At 33.9% G+C, this 24,914-nt stretch overlaps 2 protein-coding genes across 7 annotated transcripts in view; one reads left to right on the top strand and one right to left on the bottom strand.

Annotated features, from left to right (window-relative positions):
• The window catches only part of LOC119640299 (angiopoietin-2), a 175,250-nt gene extending 157,689 nt beyond the window's left edge, over nucleotides 1–17,561 (bottom strand). For 2 of the 6 annotated variants that reach the window (XM_038038222.1, XM_038038223.1), the window contains exon 1: nucleotides 12,657–13,818. In XM_038038222.1, coding sequence (XP_037894150.1) covers nucleotides 12,657–13,150 — 494 coding nt within the window. In that variant the 5' untranslated portion in view covers nucleotides 13,151–13,818. Of the gene's footprint in view, nucleotides 1–12,656; nucleotides 13,869–17,264 lie in introns of those variants that run through there. The other 4 variants (XM_038038219.1, XM_038038218.1, XM_038038220.1 and 1 more) reach the window with 4 other exon arrangements.
• Nucleotides 17,562–23,701: 6,140 nt separating this feature from the next.
• On the top strand, nucleotides 23,702–24,286 carry LOC119640313. Its single transcript, XM_038038252.1, has 2 exons — nucleotides 23,702–23,760; nucleotides 23,892–24,286. Exons 1-2 carry the CDS (start codon nucleotides 23,723–23,725, stop codon nucleotides 24,160–24,162), a joined length of 309 nt encoding a protein of 102 aa, XP_037894180.1. The 5' UTR covers nucleotides 23,702–23,722; the 3' UTR covers nucleotides 24,163–24,286.
• Nucleotides 24,287–24,914: the final 628 nt, after the last annotated feature.

The following is a 24,914-nucleotide window of genomic DNA, read 5'->3' as shown; positions in this document are numbered from 1 at the left end:
AGCCTTATGCGTTGGCATCACATAATTGCTTACAATTGAACAACAACAGTTTTTTACCTATTACTTTATTTGTGGGTATTATTGGTACTACTTTATGTGCTTTGTAAGCGTAAACATGGTCGCACATATTTCGAAAACTATGACTTAAAACTTAATTATCTTTTAAATGCATGATAAGGTTATTACTTATTTATTTACTTACACATGACATTCAGCTAAAATAAATTAACAGCCGAATCCAATTGACTATAAGAAGTAAATCTCATACTCCTAGTCTGACAACTAACGCACGCGAGATCGTAAGCTTTTGATTGTTCTATTGCTTAAATTTTTTTTATCGTTTCATACGCGTTTAAAGCTAAGTATTTGCAAAAATATAAAAGTACTAAAGGTGTAAAAGTGTAAGAATTACATAAATTACATTAAAATTCTGTGATTTTCATTTTGGTTCTTGCGATTACCACTTGTGCTCACAATAGTAAATCTCTTTCGAGTTTTTTTTCTTCTTTTCGTGTTAATAGCTTTTCTCTTGGCTTGTCTACCGTTGCTTCAGTAGTGTAAATTTTACGTGTAATTTAAGAGATAATTTTTCTGATTTTTATTCTCTCTTTTTCGTGGTTCCAGTTTGGTTTTGCTATTTCTTGTTGATTTGCTCTCTTCTTACAGTGAAAACGTAACGGAGAAGTTTTCTTAATTTCTTAAATTTGTAGATAAATTTAGTGGTGTGGATTTTTTTTAATTTATTCTTTTTCGTCCTAATAATTCACTTCTTTCTTTTGTTGACTTGACATGGAGTGCTTATATACACCATGTCGCGCAAAAACAGACCCGGAAACGGATAGATTCGTTTCTTGTTGGCTCTGCTTTAGTCATGCAAAGTGTGCCGGTATTTTCGGCCTTGCTGCTGACGCAATCGCTGACCCTCCCAAAGGCTTAAGATGGTCATGTCCTGACTGTAGGCAGCGGGACAATGATTTTTACAAGCTTTTCACGGAGACGCGAATGGTTCTCCCCTTGGCTGTTCGAATGTGAACGCTGGTCACCACACTGGCCAAGTCGCACAAGCTGCTGGTGCAAGGGCGATAACGCTATCTATATTCTCCCCAACTCTAAACCCTCAACCGTAACCCTTCTGTTCCAAGTAATGACATTTACCTGACGGCAGTTTCTCCTAGAAAAGCAATATTTGTGTCAAGACTGGCACCTGAAATTTCGGTGGATAACATAAAAAGTTGTCTGGCGGCGAAACTCCCATCAGTCAACTTAAAGCGCGTTAGCATTTTCAAAATGGCTCCTTCTCAAGCGAGGGCAATCTCCTCTTTTAAAATATTAGTTCCGAATGAAAACAGGGATATTTTGTTAAACAAACCATTGTGGCCAGTGGGATCCTTAATTAAGGAATTTATCCCCCGAGATCGTCCCCGTAACACCAAAGCAATAGTCTTGTCGCCTTAAAAAAAAACTAAACGTTTCTTTAGGCCCATTATCTCTCAGTTATCAAAATGTTAGGGGCCTAAATTCAAAAATACGTTCTACTTTTCTAAATTAAGTGAATACGGAGTTTTTCTGTTTGGCCTTCACTGAAACTTGGCTAAAACCCGATCTTCATTCGTCGGAACTTTTTCACAATTCTTTCCAAGTCTTTAGAAATGATCGAGTGAATCGCATTGGTGGTGGTGCCATATCTGCGTCAGTCCCGTCCAATTCAATAGAATTTCCCACTTCTCCGGACTTTGAATTTATCGCCATTCGTGCGATAATTTCTAATAAACAGCTATTTGTAACCTGCTCCTATATTGCCGCAAATTCTGATATCTCCATTTACAAGAAACAGGCTGCTCTCATTTGTGAAGTGGCCAAGCGGTCGTTGCATTGGATGACTTCAACTTGCCTCAAGTCACTTGGTATAACAGTGACAATTCTGGCTGTTTGATTCCTACTTCAACGTCTGATAGGGCTGTTGTGTTCTTTAATGAATTGTTTGATCATAATTTGGTGCAATATAACCGTACCCCTAATTGTAATGGTAGCCTGCTTGATCTCTGCTTTGCCAATTTCCCTGAGATTAGTGTAAATCGTTGTCCACCTCTTAGTTTACCTGCGAATTCTTATCATCCAGCAATGTGCATTTCCTTTCATCATAAGAATGATGGTTCGTTGAACTGCCTTAATGTGCCAAATCAAACTTTTTTAAATAAATGTTATGATTTTCATAAAATCAATATTGTATTGCTAAAACATCGTTTTTCACATATGAGGCGTGATTTCTTAACCAGAAGTATTGAGAGCTTATTGTCATCGTTCTACAATACATTAAATTTAACTATTGATGCATCTGCTCCGATTAAGCAGTGCCAACCTCGAAGCAGGTATCCCCCCTGGTTTAATAAGGCAATCAAATATTACAAGAATAGAAAAAACACGCTATTCAAAAAATATTCGAAAAGTAGCTCTGCGCTCGACTATTTCGCTTACTCAGCGGCAAGGCATAGATGTTATTCCCTCAACCACCATTATTACTGCAGACACCTTCAGTTCATTAAATCCTCTCTGTTTGCTAATCCTCAATACTTTTTTAAATTTGTTAACTCTAAAAGAAAAATTTCCACATATCCCTCTCATGTTTCTTTTAATGGCTCTGATTCCTCGGGTGATTTTGAAATCTCAAATCTGTTTGCTTCGAAACTTTTCGATTGCTTATTTCGATTTATCAACAAACTACCCATATCCTATAACTAACTCGGTTTCAATTCCTAACTTGATTATTTCGGAAGACGATGTTTTTAATGGATTGAGTTCTCTAAAATATAGCTGTGCGCCTGGACCTAATGGAATTCCATCATGTGTACTTAAATCTTACGGTGTGATCTCAAAGATTTTTAACCTGTCCTTGAATTTAGGTGTTTTCCATTCGTGTTGGAAGAACTTGATGATCCCTAAATTTCGAAAAGGCTGCACATGTGTTTGGTTAGACCCATACTCGAGTATGCCTCTGGTGTGTGGTCTCCTTCATATAGCTGCTATGTAGGTTCAATTGAATCTGTTCAAAAGCAATTCTTGCTGTTTGCCCTTAGGAATTTGGGGTGGGATCCGATTGCTTCTCTTCCTCCCTATGAAAATAGCTTGCTTCTGCTGTCCTTACCATCTCCTGAGAAACGTAGGTTTTTTCTTGGTGTTTCCTTTGTAATCAAAGTAATAAATGGTGCTATTGACTCGCCTGCATTACTTGGTGAAATAAACTTTAAGGTCCTAATCGTTTCTCTAGGCACTTTATCTTGGTTAAGCTTAGTCAGTGTAAATTTAATTATAAGCTGTTCAATCCGCTCAGAGTCGTTTGCAAGAACCTAAATGACGTCTATCACTTATTCTCGTTATCGGACTCTTTAAAGTCCATTAAAGCAACATTGCTTAATACGCGCGATTTACCTATGTCGTACTTAAACTAGCTTTTAACCTTAAAAAGTCGTTACGATTCGAAGATGAATTGTTGCTAACTATTATCGGTTGCCAGGCTTATGCATGTTTGCGATGGCTTAGGGATTCATTTGCAATTTGGTCTTGTACCGGTTGTAAGTGTGGCTCTATGCTGGTTGTGTACATGCCTTTTTTCTTTTTTATTTTTCTTTTATTTGTTTTGTTGTACTTATACTATGTTTTATTATTAATTAATATAAGTTTTGCTTTAAGTGCCAATTGAACTCGACTGTTATTTGTTTAGTTGAGTTTCATGTATAAGTAGAATTAAAATAAATAAATAAATAAGTAATTATTATTAAAATTAAATACAAAATATGTAGAATAATAGAATAAAAATTAAAAAGAATAAATGTACAAACAAATAACTAAGAAAAAAAGAAATAAAGTACGTATTCTTCCAGCACAAAGCACGCCCACAGCCGGTACAGATCCAAGTTGCAAGTTGCAAGTGAACCCCAAAGCCATTGCAAATATGCAAAAAAAGCTTGGGAACCGATAACAATAAGCAACAATAAGCAAGTAAGATATTAAGGTTAAAGTTAGTTTAAATACGAAATAGGTAGCTTGCGTGTGTTAAGCATATTTGTTTTGATAAGCCCTAAAGAATCCGATTTTGGGATTAAATCGGATTCTTCATTATTAAATCGAACATCATTTATTTTCTGCAAACATGTTTCAAGGGCTTAAGTAGCTCGCTTTGACTAAGTTTAATAAAAATAAAATATCTACAGAAGCGACTAGGGACATGGAAGTTTATCTCACAAAGTAATGGGGCGAATCGATAGTACCATTTATTAACCTGATTAAGAAGGAAACACCAAGAATAAATCTACGATTCTTAAATGTTAGTAAGCGTAACAGAAACAATCTATTTTGCCTATAAGGAGACAGGATTGTCCCAAACTCTTAAGGGCAAATAGCAACGATTGCTTTGAAATATGTTCAATTGAATCTACGTAATACCTATAGGAGGAGACCAACAGGGGTTTACTCAAGTCTTGTTATAATTAAGCTCATTTATGTTTTTTTTGTAATATAAGGTTCTTTACGCTCTTTGGGCTACCTCTTAATGTAATCTAGCGCCGACCTAGCTTACTTATGGACAGCTTAATTTGCGAATTAAAACGTAACTTTTGGTCGAATAGACCCCCTAAATCGATGAATGAATCAACTTGGGCTTCATGGTTTAGCTTTCAACTTGGGTAAGTCAATGAAATACTCAGTAGGGAATGACTACCTTTTTAAGAAAGGAAGCTTCTTTCATTTTCTTAGATTTAATTTCATAAAATTTAACGAGCACCATCTAACCAAATTATTTATGTCAGTTTGGAGCTGATACGATTGCGATTCTAAGGAGAAGGAAGAAAGCAGTTTAACAACGTCAGCGTACATTAAGATATGGATTGATTTAATCACCGAGGGGAGATCATTAATGTATAAAATAAATACAAGAGGCCGTAAATGCCTGCCTAGTGTGACGCTAGACGTCACCGGAAGTTCATCCGAGGTGATGAAGAATCACCTGAATGACCTGTTATGGAGATAAGAGCTTATCCATTTCACTAAGTACAAAGGGAAGCCACAGGCCAATAAGTTATGAGTAACTAAGTCCGACGCTTTATTAAAATCCTTGAAAGTATGGCCACTAAACTCTAAGAGATTCGTAACAGTTGGTCTTGTTTTCAGAAAGCCATGCTGGAGTGCAGAAATATAAGAATTGATAGGAAAAGCTAAACGCTGAGTAACAATTCGCTCAAACAATTTAAGTAATACTTGGCAATGTCTCTATAGTTCTTAGCATGATTTCTGCTTCCAAATTTGTGACGCGCAATGAGGAAACTACTCCTCCAATACAAAGGGAAAACAACTGATTTCATAACTCGTCAGAGCATAATTTGAATATACATAATGAAATACCATGGCGCACATTTATAATTTAGTGCACATTTATAATTTAGTGATCTCCGAGTTAGTGACCCGATGCGAATAGTTAACAGTAAAATTAGAACCAGGAACTGAAAAATTTCGTAGGAGGTATTCAGCAAAAAGGTTTTAAGTTTCAATATCATCAGAAGACTTAGAGACTTGAGAGAAAGTGTAACGCTTTGACCTGGAGTTGCGGTTTATCTGCCTGGCTAGCAGGTGATGAATCGAATAAACCAGTGTAATATACATAGGGAGCCATCACAGGCGCCTTTAACTAAAAGTCGTATCTTCAGTCTGTTTTGTCCTGTTGTCCGTTAGTCTGTACCTATGTACTTATTTGAACTTTGTTCTCTTTTCAGAATTCTCTCTTTAAATTGGAATGAAATTTTGACTAAAGGATTCCGTTATTATAAGTAAAGCTACTCCTTCTGTAAAGAGCAGAGAAAAAGCTGATCGAAGGAAACCTCTACCACTAAATACGCCGACGTTACAAAACATTCGAGGGATTTTTCAGAGCAGATTTTTCTTTTGGAGTTGACAAACTTAAAAATATATCTAGCATTAACATCTGCAGCATTATCTGCAACAACATTCGTGGTGAGGTAATAAAATCGATGATTTGCGGGAGAATAAGCGAAATAGTCGTAAGCAGGAGTACTTTTCATACACTCTTTGAAAAGTTTGTTTTCCCTACTTTTGTAATATATAATTGTCTTGTTAAACCATGGGCATGGGCATTTGCTTCCAGGGCGGGATCGCGTGATCCAAATGGATGAGGAAATAGCTAGGTTTAATACAGTATAAAACGATGGTAGATAGGTTCCCACATTTGCGGCAGAGGTATTAAGCATAATGTGTGAAAGATGAGATTTAAGTAGTAAAGTATTAATTTTCTTAAAATCATAACGTTTATTGAAGGAAATGGTATTTGGCACGTTAGAGTTGTTTAACCTTTAATAAAAAGAAACACAAACTGATGAATGATGCGGATCGTCAGGTAAACTAAAAGGTGGACAACGATTTACAACTACATATGGGAAATTAAAAAGCCAAAGGACTAACGATCTGGCATTACCATTAAGACTTGAAGGCTATGAAGATCAAAAAATTCAGTGAAAAACACAGATATCTATCAGATGTTGAAGTAGGTTAAGACTTTTCGGTGATGTCACAAATGATGGCAGCATGTTTATTATAAATAAAGATATCCGCATTTGATGGATTATGAGAGCAAGTTACGTAAGACTCCTTATTTACTATTTTCGCCCGAATGGCAATAAATTCAACGTCGGGGAGTAGGAAATTCAATTAAATAGAACGGGACTGCAGCCGATACGGAAATTAAAACACCATCACCAGTGCGATCCAATCGACCCTTTCTGAAAACTTAGAAATAGTTGCAAAAAATTTTCGATAAATGTAAACCAGGGTTAAACCAAGTGTCAGTGGAGACCAAACAGGAAAATTTCGTGATCATTGAACATAGGAAAGTAGAACGAATTTCTTAGGCCCACTCCTGACATTTTACTAAATGAAAATTACTGGGTCTGAAGAAACATTTTATTTTTTTTAAAGGTGGAGGAGCTGTCAAATTACAATTGCGGGGTCGAACCCGGGAAATGAATTCCTTAATTAAGGATCCAATTGGCCACAATGATTTGTTTAACAAAATTTCCATGTTTTCAGCGGGAAGTAACGCTTTAAAAGACAAGATAGCTAGCTTTACGATGATATGGAGCCAAGTTGAAAATGCTTACACGCTTCAAACTGACGTATGGAATTTTTGCAGCAACATAACGTTTTATGTTATCCTTAGGTTGTACGCGAGGTTGGAAACCTTAACCGGATTCGACAATGGTAGATCCAAAAGTTTTTTTGTTAACGAAGAAGGATGGTGGCGAGCAATATAGATGAGATTTAGGCGAAGATGGAATTGAAGTACCGCACGCTACACTGCAAGTTGGTCTTTTACAGGCTTGAGGAGAACGTGAGTGCTCTAGGTAGTGACGCTCATTGAGCATTGTTTTTAATTTTTCAAACTTTACACAATGGCACGGGATTTTTACTTAATTCAGAAAAAATATTTCTTGTCTCCGTGAAAAACTTATAAAAGTTAATTTCACGCTTTCTACAGTCGGGACACCACCAAAGCAATCCTTTCAATGGATCCAGGACTGCGTCCGCAGTATCGCCAGTAATACTTGCGCAATTCGCATGACAATAACGGTTAAAAAGCCAACATGAAGCAACAGACAAAATAGAATTGGTGAAAAAGAAAAAACAAAAAAAATTGATAATGTTGACAAAGATGCTCTCTTAAATTAGTACGCAACCTTGTCGCTATTAAAAATATAGCAAACACTGCAACCCAAGGCAGTTATTTAAAGGCGCGCAAAAACAAGAAAGGCACTTTCTGATGAGGTCTCAAGAACCAGATCTATCAACACACAAAATTCAATATATTTCGATAAATTCAATCACGTTTATAATTAGTTAAGCTTTAAAATCCTATAAAGCAATAAAGCAATAAAATAAAAAAGGAATTACGTAATTTCGGTACACAAAATAAAAAATACGACCACAGTGCCCTGCTTTCAAGGTTAGAAGGATTAAGAACGATTTTAATAAGGGCATTATGTACTTCCATAAGCATTCTATATACCGTGCGGCGATGAGCACCACCTACGAGATACACGGTGAAAAAAGACGTCTCAAATTATAGCCAAAGATCGGATTTACTGTCTAGAGCGGGAAAAATTAATGACCTTCCCCACCTTACCAACAAGGAAACTTCCATGCATAATTTGTAACCCATCAGAATCGGTAAAAACATAATGAACAAGTGTGTACGGAATTCAGGTCCTCCCGAATATGGAATGGTTCACTTTCACGATAGACCTAATATTCACAGACTCTTTTAAGTTTTGCTGACATTACATCCATCACTTAGATAGAATTGCACAAGCAACGTGCACTTTTCTTCTAGACAAAGAGCATTCCGGTAGTCTTACAGAAAAATAGGTAATCATTTAAAGACGAATGTCGAATATAGGTGATCTCGTAATAAGATTCACCTTTTATTTAGCTAACGAAACAATAATGTTAAAATAAGGAATGCGCTAACACGGGTTAACTTATTCTCATTTAATTTTTTGCAACTAATTGCATTGCAAAAATCGATTTAAATAGCGCTACCCCTAGGTGTAACTAACTCTTGGTTCTCCAACTGTTTACTCTTCAAAATAATTTTGGTTCTTCTGCGACAACCATCACCGTCCGTTCTTGCGCAATCGTGCTCCTTAATAAATGATGATATAAGGCTGTGTGAAGATTTATGATAAATTATAAGGTAGCTCTTCGGCTTTCAATTAAATCTGATTCATACGTAAGTTTGGATAAGCGAGATCTTCAGCAAATGCAACGAGGCCACCTGCCGGAAAAAAATACTGTTGAAGCTCAGCACAAAATCGCACATAAGAATACGAATGTCACATCACAACAACACAATAAAATAAACAGAAATAACACGTGTGACTTTATTTCGCCCGCTCTCGCTCTCCTAGTCGAAAGTGACCATAATTGAAAGTGAATGTGATTTTGCTTTTTTCCATTAAGTGGAGCAAACGTGAGATCAGCTGTAATTTATACGTTATTAATAATTTTGAATGAAACAACAGCAAAAGGAAAAAAAAATTGAAAAAATGCAGCAGAAACAAAAACAGCTCTGGACAAATAAATTACATATAAAAAAATATCGCGACATTTTGCCTTACATTCACCGTCGTACAAGTATAGACATAAACACAATCCCGCTAAACTCACTTACTAAACACCGTCTGTTTCGTAGGTGTGTCATTTTTAAAATCTTGATTTTTAACTTTGGCAGTGTCAAGCAAACCCAAATTGACCGTTGTTTATGACATTACTACTTTTACACATGCAACATATGGGGATTTACTTTACAAGTGCCATGAGGTAGAAGCAAACGGGCATTTTGGCAATATTGTCATTAAAAAAGAAAAAAATAAATCTCCTTTAAAGATTTTAACCTACTTTCGTTTTTCTGTATATTATTTGAATGAAGCAAACTTTAAGAATGAATTATGCGTATCGGGCAAAGCATACGCTTGCCGCTTTTAAGTGATTCCATGCAGAAAGTTGACACATCCGCGGTTAGTCTATAGTCGATTTATAAGGATGGGAAATAAGTAAACGCGGCTCACAATTAATCAGGGAAAGCTACTAAAAATATCAACGTCTCTAATACCGTTTAAAAGTCTGTTATAAACCATAAATGATTATTGTTTATTTACATTTACTTCAAACTGAATACAAACTTTTGCATCTTACTTTCCGTTATTATTTTATAAGACAAAGCTTGCCTTAATTTCATTCATTTCGGACAGCTTCGGAACTCTGAAATACGACGAGACGTTTTTTAGACACATTATTCTCTATGTCTACCTTCTAATGTGTAATATCTACTTTTGGCACCACACTTCTAATAGAAAGAAATGATCTCATTTGATTCATATGACAAATATAAGTTTCGGGAAAAAGTAAACATAATTTTCATCTTAATGCGTTGCGTTTCCATAATCATTACAGTTTAACTGAACTTAATTTCGTGTTATTAAGAAACGTCGTTGCATAGTGACATGCAGCTGAAATATGGCGAGATTCTTGCGAGCTATAAACAGGAGCGTTGCATAACTATTAAAGGCCTTTTATCTGGACATCCACATGAAAGTAATTTTTTTGTTATTAGAAAACTAACTAATAGCAAAATATTAAAGCCATAAAACCTAAGCAAACTGTAAAGTCCTACTTGCATTTTTGCCTTAAATTTGCTAAACATGTGGAATAGCATCCCTGATTTTGACTACGATCAGTGCTGCAATATCTATTTATAGCAAAATTATAAAAGTAATTTTTTGTAATGTGTTTTTAAAAAACGAAAAACATAGCTAGGGGTAAGCAAGCTTTCATTGACATTACTTTTTGTCTTTTTCAAATATCCCTTCTGTCACAGAAAGCTCTCAAACGGTGTTTGAACCAATTCGTACCTTGAGAGGCCATGTGATATTCTGTTATTTGCTTTGATATATATAATATTATACCTTGAATGGATTTTTCATTATAAGTCTTTATATGCTACGACTCTTTATATGACTGCTATAAGAATTCTTGCAAGAGAGAGGGCCTATTGAAAGAGTCTTACTTAAATTTACTTTAATTATTGTAAATTTAATCCTAGGAGCGAAATATAAGACTAGATTGCATCTAAGGTGAAGAGAAACAAAGGCGAGGTTGAGCTTTTACTCGTACTTCATTCAAAATTTTCATTAAACACGTTGGAAAACATTCGGCAGATTGCGAACATGACATTTTTTTGAGCACAGTTCTTGCAATTCATTTAAAAATATAAATAATCGTGAAAAGAGTTACTGGATTCCGGGACAAATTCTATTGACTACTATTTATGTACGATCTTTCCATGTGGACTTACTAGTTAGCAGTACCGTTACGTTTGGTATTTACTTTTTACTCTTCAAACAACATGCCGTGGCAACTAAAACCAAAGGCTTTAATAAAATTTTTTCATACCCATCACCGAACGATGAAGGGACAGGCCAACTGTACTAAGTAAACGGAGGACATTCGTCTTTTCCAAAAGAAATAAATAACTGGTTTTTTGTCCATTACTCATAAACTATAACAGATAAATCTACAAAAATTTAACCGTACAATCTATCCGTGATGCTGCAGTACCTGTACAAAAGTGGACAAATCGGACACGTCTACATAAATTTAGAGTGTCACTTCATTCATTGCATTTTGTTTTTTCAAAACTTTAAGTACCGCACAGAAACAAGTATTAAAAATCGCCAGTTTTAATTTTGGAATGCACTAACTCACCGCCCATTCATCTATACATCTGTCCATCTTCGCAACTGTGTAGTATCCGTGGTAAACATTCCTCCTTTTGAAAAAATGAAGATGGCGCTTACTTGCAATAGAATTTGAAATTGAGCCAAACTTTTGTCCAACTTACACGTCGCGATGTGACGTCGAGATATTTTGATGAAATTTTGTACAATAGAATGTTTTTGCCCAAGGACGAAAGGCATTCAAAATGAATAGGGTCGGACCACTTTTTCGACCACTTCCCATGTGCGGCTTTATCTTAAAAACTCGCTATATGAATGGCTGTATTATCCGAAGTTGTGTAATGATGGGCCGATTCCCACCATAGCGTTTTTTCTTCTTTTTATTAATATTAGTACAAGTAAATAATTATTAAATTATATATTGCGTGAATGGCTATGAACGAGCTTTTCATTTCCTATAAGGTAAATGATTACTTGTTCGCGTTTAATTTGTAAATTCTGTTAATGAACCTTAACATAAAAAGGAAGATCAATTATCTTTGCTGGAATTTAAACAAACTCTGGCAAATTCTAATCGTCTAGAGTCATCTAATAACAACGGATCGTATAAGTTATTAATGCAAGAACTGAAAGCACATGCCTATATATATAACATTGTAGAGTTTTTTGTCTATGATTATTGACTTATGGCTAATATAACTCTCTAGCTGAGAAAAAAGACTTTAAAAATTTTTCAATTTTTAAAAAAAAAAACATGTATATATTTTTAAAGTCTGTTATCGGTTTACATTGCGCAAGATACGTTATACTTTAGTGAAAGGAAAAGAAAGAGTAGGGGGAAAAGAAAAATCGAATCATACTATGGAGAAGAAGTCAAAACATACAAATATATATATCAATTTAAATTTACTTTTCTTTAACTTTTCAAAACAAACCAGTTTGTTGCTTAAGTATTATGTTTCTTTTTCCTATGAAATCAGATGTTAATCGTTAGCCATAGAAACACATAATATTGTTTCAATGAAAACAAGCAAAAACAATGACCATTATTGTCTGAATGACATATGCTGTTGGTGAAGATGTTGTAATTCTACATAAGCGACGCAGGAGCCAAAGAAAATAAATAACACATAAAAAATGTTAACAGAAATCTCATCAACAAATGAAAAATTTGAAAAAACAAATTTATTATTAACACACCAAGCGAATTACTGAAAAGTACATACGCATACATATAAGTAGTTTGTTTGACTGGTTAACGGTAATTATGTGTGCCTAAAGAGATTAACTGCCTTTGATATACTTATATGTACGTATACATATTACGCACAATGTAATATAATGTAATGTAATTCTACTCACCTTGTGCGTAAGTTACCATTGCGCGTCGTTGAGTTGGTCGACGATTTGGCGGCCAATTTGTAAACATTGTTGCCAGTCCCATTACCGCTATTCAACTGACTTGCACTAGTACGTGGTAAACGTGCCGAGGGATTGCCAGTGCCGGGTCTTACGGCACCAGCACTAGCGCATTCAACCATTTGACCTTCGTTGCTTAGAATGCCTAAAAGCAGTAGAACAAAAAACAACGAAAAGCAACGTGTTGCTGACGAAAACGAGGACGACAACGAACGCAACGTCAACAATGAAAACAACGAAGACGACGACGATAATGTTGCAGATGAGCCCATTGATGATATTGACGTTGGAGTTATTGCGGTTTCTCTCATTATCGGTATTGCTGATGCTTTATAAAAGGTTTTTGTTATCGTTGCTATTGCTGTCACTGTTGCGTTGTTTACATTTAAACGACCCCAATTTGTGACGCTCGTGCTTGAGAACCTGTTCTTTAACATTTCGTTCACTTTATTGTTGTTATTGTCGTTGGTGTTATTATTTTTAATATTTTTGCTCGTATGGCTGTTGTTCTTGTTATGGTTACTATTATCTTTGTTACTTTTATTTGTTGGCTTATTATATGCTGGTATTACAACAAGCTTGCTTCATTACACTTTACATAGTTGGCCTTAAAAGGCCGTCGTTATGTTTTTTTTATTTTATATGACTTTCTTATCAATTTTTCTCTTATAATTTATCACTATTTTATACAAATAACCTATGTTTCATTTCAATACCTTTTCGAACGCGTTTAATGAAAAATAAAGTAAATTTTTAGTTATAAATTTTTTTTTAAATAGCATAAAGTGACTGCGTGAACTTTTTTTACATTTGTTTTGGTTTATTCACCCGATTCACTTACTTATTATTTCTTTATTTACATACTTTTTATGTTTTTATTTCTTAATGCTTGCAATGCTTTTATAGCTTTCGGAGATTTGTTTTTAAATTGAGCCGGTTTAATTAGAAAACGCCAGAAGAGCTTAAGTACATATAAATAAATACATAGCTTTTTATGCATTATTGGTTTTTAAATTTTTTATATATTCGGTTAGCTTTCATGTGATTGCAATATGAACAAATAAAAGTCTACTGGTTTTTCCAAGATATCTTTCTTCGATTTTTTCTAAAACATATCTTTCGGATATTTTTTCTATTTTTCTATATTTATTATTTCTATATTTAAAAAAAATTTTTTATTGTTTTCATTTTTATTTTTTTATGTAAAAGTACAAAGAGAATCGAGGCCAATCTTGAATGTCACTTATATACAGCTTACTTAAGATTACCAACGCGGCAGATGGCCGTTTGTCCACCACACTTTTTACCAGCTACTGTAAGCATTGGAATCATCCATCGAATCGACATCTGGTAATAAAGTTAGAGGAAGCAAGCAAGCTTGCTGGTTCGAGAAATTGATTTAAAATGTTCAAGTTACCACGCGGCTATAGTCGAAAAAGAACAAGTCCGATGAAAAAGAAGTGGAAGCAGAAATTGTAAATGGAGAAGAAATATGTAGTAGTTATTAATTTTTAAGGCAGGTCAAGAATGATGAAGCCGGACAAAAGGAATGTAACAGAAAAATCTTCCGCATCGCGTTTTGAACAAATAAACACAAAAAATGGGAACAGAACCCAGAAGAAAAAAACTTTTATATTTTAATTAAAAATAAAATTCTACTGTCTTTTGACATACAATAAAGAATTTTAATATTTTAAATGCAATGATGACACCACAATTACTATATCCTTGTTATAATCTGCTGATTGAAATTTATTAAAAAGTTGTTCTTTCTGTTCTCTAGACTTAATAGAATTATTGTTTTAAAGCCAGAGATATGTTTTTATAAAAGTAATAAATTCTGTCTATGGCAGCTGCGGCTGTTAAAACGACTAAAAAGAAACAAATCATTATTGGTTAAGTTTATACTGAATCTTAAATACTATGACACAACTCTTCGTCAACTTCTAATGTGAAATTTCTAATTAGGCTGTTCGCTGATGTCGGGAAAGCAGAAGTCTTAAATAATAATACGTTTTTTATAAACAATTTTATACGCAAAGAGCATGCAACGACGTACTTTTGTTGACTCCTACACTCTACTATTGAAGAAATTGACGACTACTAACGCGAATGATGCTTTCTTCGCTACATCACGTCGTATATGTATAGAAATACGCATACAAATATTTTATTGAAATTTTAAGAGTTATAGCAAATAAATTAAAGATTGTTTGTAATAATTCTGCAGATTATGAAATTAATTTTGCAACATATTCCAAAAGTGTGAATTCCAAAACTCCATCGAACTACCGTTTTTAAAAGCAGGTTTTGGGCACGACTTTTTATTTTAGAGTAAAAAAATTCAAATGATAAATTTCTGTAAACAATGGATGGACGTGGACTGTAGAGCGCACAGTTTATTCTTTACAACTCAGCAAATAAATCACTGGACAAATAATAAAACTATATTGTAGACAGTAAGTATAAGTTGAAAAAATATAAAAGTGAAACAACTTCCATTCCAGAATTCTGCAAAAACAATCCATCTAGTCTATAAGTCTACTAGCAGAACACGCTATTTGAGTGTGAATTGCTACATTTTCATTTCAAATCGCCGTATGGGTGATTACTTGTAAGACTTATCGTTTCTTAAAGTGCCATTTGTGATGAACAATAGATGTTACCTCAAGTTACGCGACCCAGTTGTCAATTCATGTGAAATTCAGCGTAAACAGAACGTGGTAAATATATTAATCTTCCTCTGACCGGATATATATTTTCCAACACAAGAATCCATTGGGTTGGTTTCGTCTAATTTGGTGCAGCAGCAAGCATATTACAATAACTTTGCGTGAGATCAGTCAAGTTAATCTACAAAAGAAATAACAAGTTATCGTACAAAGAACTCATGACTGCATTCCAATTTTGAGCCAAGCAAAAGTTTTCAACTCGATGCTAAATCAAATAACGTAAAAATAATGACCGGAAAGCATCGCAAACATTTTGTTATCGGGTCTACCAAGACGGTATAACACGGTATATCTCGAAAAACGCACTTGCAATTGCAAAGACTTACTCTTCGATCAAGCTTAGGCGATACAACTTTTTTTCCACTTGTTTAAAAAAAGGGTAATAACAAAGATAACTTTCAAAAAACAAAAGAACATGATAACCTATCTCGTAAAGCAAGAGAGTTCCTATTAGCATTATGTCTACAAAACAGAGAGTAAATCTAGGGGATCAAAAATTGCGATATATTTTTTTGTTGGCGATTACTGCGAATAATGTAAAGAGGCTTGACTACACTCAGATTCTGCTATTAGTTTTGGTTGGATCCGAAATTCTATGTTTTGACTTCTTCAGAGTCGAATAATCGAAAAATAACTATCTCGATAGTGAAAAAAAAGAAAACCATTTTTAAAATCTTCATTTAATAAATATCTCAATTATTATTTCTCATACCTACCACTGTAAGTTGGCGTTATGCTCATTTTGTTTTGTTCAAGTTGGTATTGAAAATGGGACAAATTGGTCTGAGCAGAAGCCCGCAGTGGGGCGTAAACTTCGTTTTTCTTAACAAAAATTAGGGGGTTTTGCTCATTTCTCAGAAATTATAAAAGTTAGAAAATTGAAATTTTCCAAATGTACTTAACGAAACATTCTACTCTTTAGGTCCAAAAATGGAGAAAATCGGCCAAAGCCACATAACGTTACAACTGATTAAATTTTATTTTTTTTCATTGTTTTAAGTTTTTATGACAGTTTATCATAAGGTCAAAAAGACTGTTTAAAAGTATTCCGAAAATGAAAATATATCATCTGCCTAAAAATGGGTTAAAAATAAAATAATGTGATGAACACCGCGATTAATTTTTTCTCAACAATGTGAATATGAAATAAAAGAACTTGGAGAATAGCATGCGAAAACAATAGTGGTGGATATGCGAGATTCGGTCCCCACCGAATAAAGTTTTCTTACTTGTTTAAACTTCATTTTGCAGGTTTATTAATACTCATAATTTTTTATTACATAAGTTTTTTTCGGAAATTGAACGTTCAGATTGTTTTGATGTAATTACTAATAAATTAACAAAACTGGCAAAACTAAGCGGTTTTCAAATATATTTTCATAAAACAATTTAACGTTAATTTTTATATTATAGAATTAGAGATGTTTCGACATGTTCATGAGTTTTGAAAAAGAAACCTTATTTGCTACTCAAACTCTCCTAATACATTTGAAAATATTTTTACTTGATTTTTATTGCTTATTCCGCAAAAAGGCTTCTTAAAGTACAAAATACAGGTTTTTTTACAGTTTACGGATAATAGCGTAATTGTTGTTGTTATTCGTTTTCTGATTTTTTTACCAAACAACTCACGATACACTATACAGCAATCAGAATTTTAAAGCAAAGCATTGCATTCTTTTTTAATTCTTTTTCTAAAATTTTCATTTTCTAAACTTCAATAACATTTCTAAGAGATATTTATATGAGGCGCTTTTATGTTTCAAGAAAAAGAACAAATTTATTAAAAAGACGATGGGAAACACAAACGCGCACACACCTCTTTTCATTTTAATTTTCTTTTGTAATATTTATATATATACGCACACATTTGCACTGCAAGTTGGATAAACGTAAGTACAAATAATTAAAATAAAAATAATAAAAATAAAATGAAGGTTTTCTTCCATGCGCAAACGCAAACTTGGCAACCGCACAATTTAATGATCCAAACAATTCTGGTAAAAGTATGGTGGTATTGTAGTGGCAGTAAGCAATGTTGATTGCCGGTTATTGTACGACGTTCATGCTGCAATGCTGGGTCTTTTGCTACTTTGCTTTAATGGTGCAAGTAGTACAATAAGCAAATGAAACTGAAAACGATAGTAAATTGTGTGCAGATAGCTATTCGTCTGTATGAGAATGCTCGCTTTTCTTTTCTTAGCGATTCTCAATTATTTGCATTCTCTATAGAGTCTTTTTTCACATTCCCCTTGAGTTCATTTCATATAACATATTAGTGGTAAAATATGTTGAAAATTTTCTTACATATAATCTTCAACGCAACATTACTTCTTACTTCATGTGAATGTTCGCCTTTGCTACTCTCTTGTGTTCTCTTTATTTTCAATTCGCTCAATTTTAAACGCTTTTAAAGCGAGTGGATGCTGCGTCGTTTAATTCAAATTCGCTCCGATTTCGCATTTATTCCATCGTGTTTTCTGTTAGTTAATTTGTTACTTAAGTCCATTGTATTGCCTGATGAAGTGCATTAAAAAACTAAAATAACTATTTTTATTATATATTTACTTTTCACATCAGCTTAACCTGAAACCAGCATTCGTTATTTTAATAGTTAATTAGGATTTCTTTATCATTTAGTCTTTTTTGCGGTTGGAATAACAGGGAAGTAAAGGTTTTGTTATAGAAAAACTTTATAACAATAATAAAAGTTAAATTATCTAATGTTAAAAATGATAAAGAATTAGTTGAAAGAAACAGTTGACAATTAAATACATTGGTTAAGATGGCTTAAACGCCCTGATGAATTGTTTGAATGACGGATTGAAATACATAGAATGTTTATACTCCTCGCCGAAGAAAGCTTCAAACACCCTATAAAGTACATATATTCCTGATTAACATCAAATTCTAATTCTGATTTAAGCACGTCCATCTGAACGTCTATTCTCAGTTTACGTGATGCTGTAGATGTTTCTTTCGACTGAGATTCAATACCAGCCTGTGTTAAAGAACTTCCTCTGTTTCTGCCAAATTTGAAGTATATCTTCATTTTTTCGACCAAGATAATTTTTATAACAGATATGACGCAAGCGGTGAGGCGTGCGAATGAACATACGTAAATCGATCGAAAATTTGGTAGTGAGATATACTACATTGAAATTTTCTGTTAGGTGTAGCAAACGTTTTTACAAAATTATTATACCGTTTTTTTTTATATCTCCATGTATATTTTATACTAGTTTTTAATATTCATTAGTATAAGATTTACTTGTAAGAGTGAATTGAATTCGACTATTCGACTATCTCCATGTATACTTCATACTAGTTTTAATATTAATTAGTATAAGATTTACTTGTAAGAGTCAATTGAATTCGACTATTAATTTTCTTTAGTTGGGTTTCGTGTTTAAGTAAATAGAATAAGTGTTTTCACTTCCTTCAGAAGTGGATAGAATATTTCTCGTTAATTATTGACATCCTTACGTTTAGAAACTTATGTACCGATTGGACTACAATTCATTTTTACCTCTCGAAAATATCTTCACCAAATTTTACAATAGTATTGCATTGTATGTTTATTTTTACGTCGTCGCTATGAGCTAATCGCTCCCATCTTGAAACTTGATCTGTGCTCATCAATTATATGTGCAAAATTTCAGTTATTTTAATTTGACATAAACTTCTTACACCAACTTCGTGACCAACCCAATAAAATGCAAATATACTTACGAATGAACACAACTATATGGCTAAAATAACCAAGTATGTACATGTTTTAGTAATTATCTGTTGCTTGTTCCTAACCCAATAGCTAATCAGGTCAGCTTTCTCAGGTGGGCGCACATTCACTACGCTGTGGCTATCATCTTAGCATAGCATAAGGACTATGTTGATTTTAGAAAGAACACACTCAGGATCGTAAATCTATTTGTAGAAATGTCTCTGTACTTTATTACCTATCAACTAGCCAAAAGAAAGAAATGGGAGAAACAGGAAGATAACGGGAGAGGTGATGAACAGTTTCATGAATTTTTCAGAAACAGAAAAGATCTGAACACCGATTTACGATAAGAAGACCCATATAAAAAGCAAAGAATTTATAAAAAAAAAAATGCAAATCACTGTAACTACCGCAGCACACAAGCAGATGATCTAATTACGAGTTTTTGTTCGAATAATCAAGTGCGACCGTAAATGAATTAAGTCTTGTGTTGAAACAGTTAATTGCTATAAGAAAGTTTGTCTTCCGTGAGTCGCATTACTATACACATAATTGTATGAATAGTAAACAACAGCTATGCTATTAGCTGGCCGCTTTAATTCATAAAAGTAATTACGTAACATTGCATTACAAATATATATTTTTTCTGAGAGTCTCTTGCTCATATAAAGAGGAGTAAAGATATTATTTCAACAGTTTCAAACGACTTGCTGATGGAGTAAATTAAAAGGAACAATGGAAATGTGATAAGCAGCAAACCAAGTGTGTATAGGGAATTCTTAAGGTTTCTTATATTTGAAATTTTATACAGAAGCTTTCCAGGAACCAACACTTATTACTCCGAAAGAACCAATTGAATTATATAAATCAGCTGAAATAAATCAATTGAAATAAATAAATCAGCATTATATTTCCACGAGATTTGTTCGTTTGCGTCTTGGTTTGCGTCTTGGTTTGCTCTTGAAACTTTTAAGACCGTTACAATCGTAAGGCTGAAAGATGGCATTATGCTTTCTTTGTGTAGCACTATTTTTAGTTATAACTCTGTCTCTTAAATAATTTTGTAATAAAAATATTTGCAGAGAGTTTGCTTTGACCAAGGCCTATGACGAATGTGTATATGTCCGAATACCGCACTTCCAAAAATTTCTAGGCATAGAAACATACTATTTGTTAGAATTTACTTGTAATCTTTTCAAGGCGTTTTCTAGTGTGTCTCGCACAGATGTAATGTAAACTGATTTAAGCATCCGTTCGCCTCTTCCCCCCTATGAAAATAGGTTGCTTCTGTTATTCTTACCGTCACTTGAGAAACGTAGATTTGTTCTTGGCGTTTCCTTCTTAATCCAAGTAATAAATGGTACTATTGCTACCCGCATTACTTGGTGATATAAGCTTTAATGATCCTGACCGCTTCTCTAGGCACTTTATCTTGGTTAAGCTTAGACAATGTAAATATAATTATGAGCTGTTTAACCCGCTCAGAGTTGTTTCCAAGAACCTAAATGACGTCTCTCACTAATTCTGATTATCGGAATCGTTAAAGCAACATGCGATGGCTTAGGGGTTCAATCGCAATTTGCTCCTGTACTGGTTGTGGGTGTGGCACTATGCTAGTTGTGTACATGTGTTTGTTCTTTTTTTTTTCTTCTTATTTGTTTTATTATACCTAAATTAAGTTTTAATATTATTTTTATTTTATTTATTTTATTTATTTTAATTCTAAACTCAACTAAACAAATAACAGTCGAATTCAATTGGCACTTAAAGCAAAACTTATATTAAATTAATAATAAAACTTAGTATAAGTACGATAAAACAAATAAGAAGGAAAAAAAAAGAAAAAAGAAAAAAAGCATGTATACAACCAGCATAGAGCCACGCTTACAACCGGTACAAGACCAAATTGCAAATGAATCCCTAAGCCATCGCAAACATGCATAAGCATGGCAACCGATAATACTTAACAACAATTCATTTTCGAATCGTAACGACTTTTAAGGATAAAAGCTAGTTTAAATAAGACATAGGTAAATCGCGCGTATTAAGCAATGTTGCTTTAATGGACATTAAAGGATCCGATAACGAGAATAAGTGATAGACGTCATTTAAGTTCTTGGAAACTACTCTGAGCGGATTAAAGAGCTCATAATTATATTTACACTGACTAAGCTTAACCAAGATAAAGTGCCTAGAGAAGCGGTTAGGGACATTAAAGCCTAGTTAATATAAGATTTACTTTAAGAGTGAATTGAATTCGACTGTCAATTTGTTTTGAGTTTCATGTATAAGTAGAATAAATAAATAAATAAATAAAGTTAGGTTAAAGTTAGGAAGCTTGTCTTTTGTAAATCAGAAACAGAAGTCCCAATAGATACCTTTCCTGATATCTTTAGGCAAAAAATGGGCTACTTTATCTGGCTTGTTGTAAAGTCGTTGTCGTTTGCTATAAACTTTATCAAATACTTATCTGTTATCTCTTATCTGATATGGTTCTCTTTAGCTTTCTCCAAATCCTAAACGAACCTCAGGAAAAAGAACAAAAAGTTTATTCATGACTACCTCAAGTATAGCAGTAATAGAATGAGACTTTTGAAAGAATTCTGGAGAGAGATTAGCTATCTCAAGATCCTGTGACGCCTTTGACATCTCATAACGCATGACCAACGAATGACCGTCTGCTTCGAATGAACAACGTTATAAAAAATTTTAGGTTCAGAAAGAATTTTATTTTTCATTGTATTTCTGCAATTAACATAACATTTATCTTTCAGAGAGCTGAAGTCACGCCTGACGGCTAAATAGTTGACTAATTTCACAGATGAAACACTACGTTTTTAGTTTCTAGAAAGCCTGTTTCTTCTATTTCTTAGCTTCTTAAGGTCGTCATTAAATCAAGGCAAAGTCTATTCATTCGATGGACTATTGAATGATTTAATTGAAGTCGATATAAAAGTGGCAAACAACCAATTGCTATAAAAAACGGATAGAGAGCTTTCAATGGCACGGTAATACAAGACCCAACACGTTGAGTGTAGAGCATTTTTTAGATCATGGTAATTTGTTTTTCTGAATACGTGGAATGTATGATAGCCTTACAAAGAAAGAGATTTTGTTGCTTTTAATCATGACACAGACCAATTCCACACCAACCGGCTTGGAGAACGTAACAAGGACAGTTGGTATAAACTTTATCCCTTCGGAATACCTGAGGATTTTTACAAAAAATTTGTTCACCATTGACACTTAGCTTAAGCCAAGTTTCTGTGAGTAAGAATGTTATAATCATCAATCAATTAGCAAGTTATTAAGCTTCGTGTTGAGGTTGAGTACACTCTGATAAAGAACAGTAAGCTTGTCACCTAGTTTTTGAACGCTCCACGCTAAGTTGACTCTTTGACTTTCAGCCATTGAAGCAGTCCTGTAATTTAACATATTTATCAGTTAACTTTTTTAGATCGTTATATAGATCGCTGAAACCATTCTGGTTCTGCTTGAATAGCTTGCGAAAATTTATACCAATCTTTCGGCAACTACGAAAGCCCACCGGAGACCTTCCTTCCTATTAGTAACATGGTCAGCCTCCCTACTATAAAAGCCACCACATTTAAGTTGAGCGAAACCACCACAAACCCAATACTGTAAAAAACGGTCATGCTGCGTTTCCTTATAATTTGCAAAAGTACAATCCATCTGTGGTAGATATTGAAAAGGAAAAAAAACAATCTTTTTTTATATAAACTAATTAACACCTTTTAAAATGTACTGTCGCGCCGTTTTTACTGCTGTTGTTATTGGTGTTGTTGATCTTATTATTGCTGTAGTTATGTACTATTATTCTCGCTATTGCTGTTGCTGCTTTACTAACTGATGTTGAATACTCTCTTAATGACACTCAACACGGAAGCGTTTTCTAATTAGAAAAAGGAAAAACGGAAATAAATTGAAGATTTGTCGCACTGAGATTTTTATGTCGAAATAATATGAAGCAGAAAGGCCACCAATTGTTTCAGTCAGTTCTCTAAATCGGCTCAGTATTGCTACAATTTCAATTGAACAAACGAGATGATGCATTAGGAAAACGAATGAAAAATTTGAAGCACCAGGCAAACTAATTTCACAGCAGTAGGATTGGAAATTGGTTTCAGTCCTCATTTGCACCACAAAGTACACTTTCGGTTGAAAGAAATCAATACTCTTTTGCTGCTTAATTTTTACAAAAGAAAATCAAAAAAAATTTTTAGAGCAAATAAAGAAAAACTGTTGTGCACAAATTTGCCAGGTACGATTGTTATGTTACGAGAAGATATTTACAATACATGCAAGTTATTTAGCATTTAATGTGTACATTTGCGAATAAATTCAAATGTTTATAATAAGGAATATGCGGTAACAATTAAGAAAAATGGAAAATATATGGTGCAGACGGATTAAACGTACCGGAGTAGAAAAGCAAAATGTATGTTATGAGGAGAATGGATTAAACGATACTAAAGCCAGAAACTGTGTGTATATTGCTAAGGATGGATTTAAAGCTATCAAACGGATTGTATATGAATGCGTGTAAATTAATGGTAATAGGGAGCAATAGGTTAGTCTTACTCAGCAAAAAAAAATAATGTTTTGTACACACATTGAATAATATACAATGCTTACTAAAGATGAACCACTTCTCTTAAGGTTTTTAATGAAACGTTTCTTCTTATTTGTGGTTCTTTTAAGATTATTTAGCGAAGCAAGTCGTTGCCAGGGGTCGGTACTATCAAGGCACTCCTACAAAGCAGGAGCGGCTACAGAGAAAGAATGTCTCAGCATAGACATTGGCTATGAGAAGTATTTACGAGCACGCATTGTTCATTCATTCAACAACGGTTTTTATGAGAAGAACGCTTGTTTGCCGAAATCTAGAAACACTAGGAGGACTATGGTAAGAAGAGTTGAACGAACTGCACAAAATTTATGCGTACAAGACTTTCATGAATTTGAACGATGAGCAAGAATGTGTGGACACGGTATGTAATGCGCTAATCTGAGAGAAAAGTCAATTGCTACTTTTTGGATTTTGGCAGCGACTAGTAAATAAATTTGTTTCTTACTTACACTTGTTCAGCGTAAATGATGATGACGAAAGCTGTAAAATGTATAGAAATAAAGCGTGCCAGTTGAATTAGAGAGGAAAACAGCTGTAGAATGTATAGAAATAAAGCTACTCTAACCGGACCTTCTCAAGTCTTATCCCTTACTGTTTTACCAAGCTCCTTCTTGTACTGTTTTCGATCTCTTTAACGTAGTTTCTTCAAGCGATTTCTGATCTGCGTGATCTGACATACTTTCCTTAGCGTTTTAACTGAATTATCTTTCAGTCCTGGAATGACACTTTCTTGTTTGCCGTTAGGTACTAGGAGGAGCCTAAAATTGCTTCTTTTAGGTCCGCCTGGCTGGCAAAGAGCAGTATTAAGTACATTCCATGGTTAGTTTGACAGTTTGAATAAATGAAGAATATATTTAATTCGTGTGGCTGAAGGCAATTCTTGGATAGATGCAATTTTACAAACTGCACCACCTTGAAATGGAGCAAAGATTAAGAGCTGCAAAGTGATATGAAGAATGAACATAAAGATGAGCCAGTTATTTTTAGTAATGAATGCTTTGCAAATATCATTACCTGCAAATATCATTACCAATAATCGAGAGAACAGTGATGGTAATCAATAGCACAAAATATTGAAAATAAAATAGGAAAAT

The sequence above is a fragment of the Glossina fuscipes genome, unplaced genomic scaffold (assembly GCF_014805625.2).
Source record: "Glossina fuscipes isolate IAEA_lab_2018 unplaced genomic scaffold, Yale_Gfus_2 117, whole genome shotgun sequence".
Lineage (NCBI taxonomy): Eukaryota > Metazoa > Arthropoda > Insecta > Diptera > Glossinidae > Glossina > Glossina fuscipes.
Note: the sequence above shows the minus strand (reverse complement) of the source record. Positions and strands in the feature narration are given on the sequence as shown.

Excerpts from the sequence above, each read along its gene's own strand:
- LOC119640313 (XM_038038252.1), top strand. The coding sequence starts at position 23,723 with ATGAATGCGTGTAAATTAATGGTAATAGGGAGCAATAG. Across the intron at positions 23,761-23,891 it reads ATGGTAATAGGGAGCAATAG|ATTATTTAGCGAAGCAAGTC; the intron begins GTTAGTCTTACT and ends GGTTCTTTTAAG.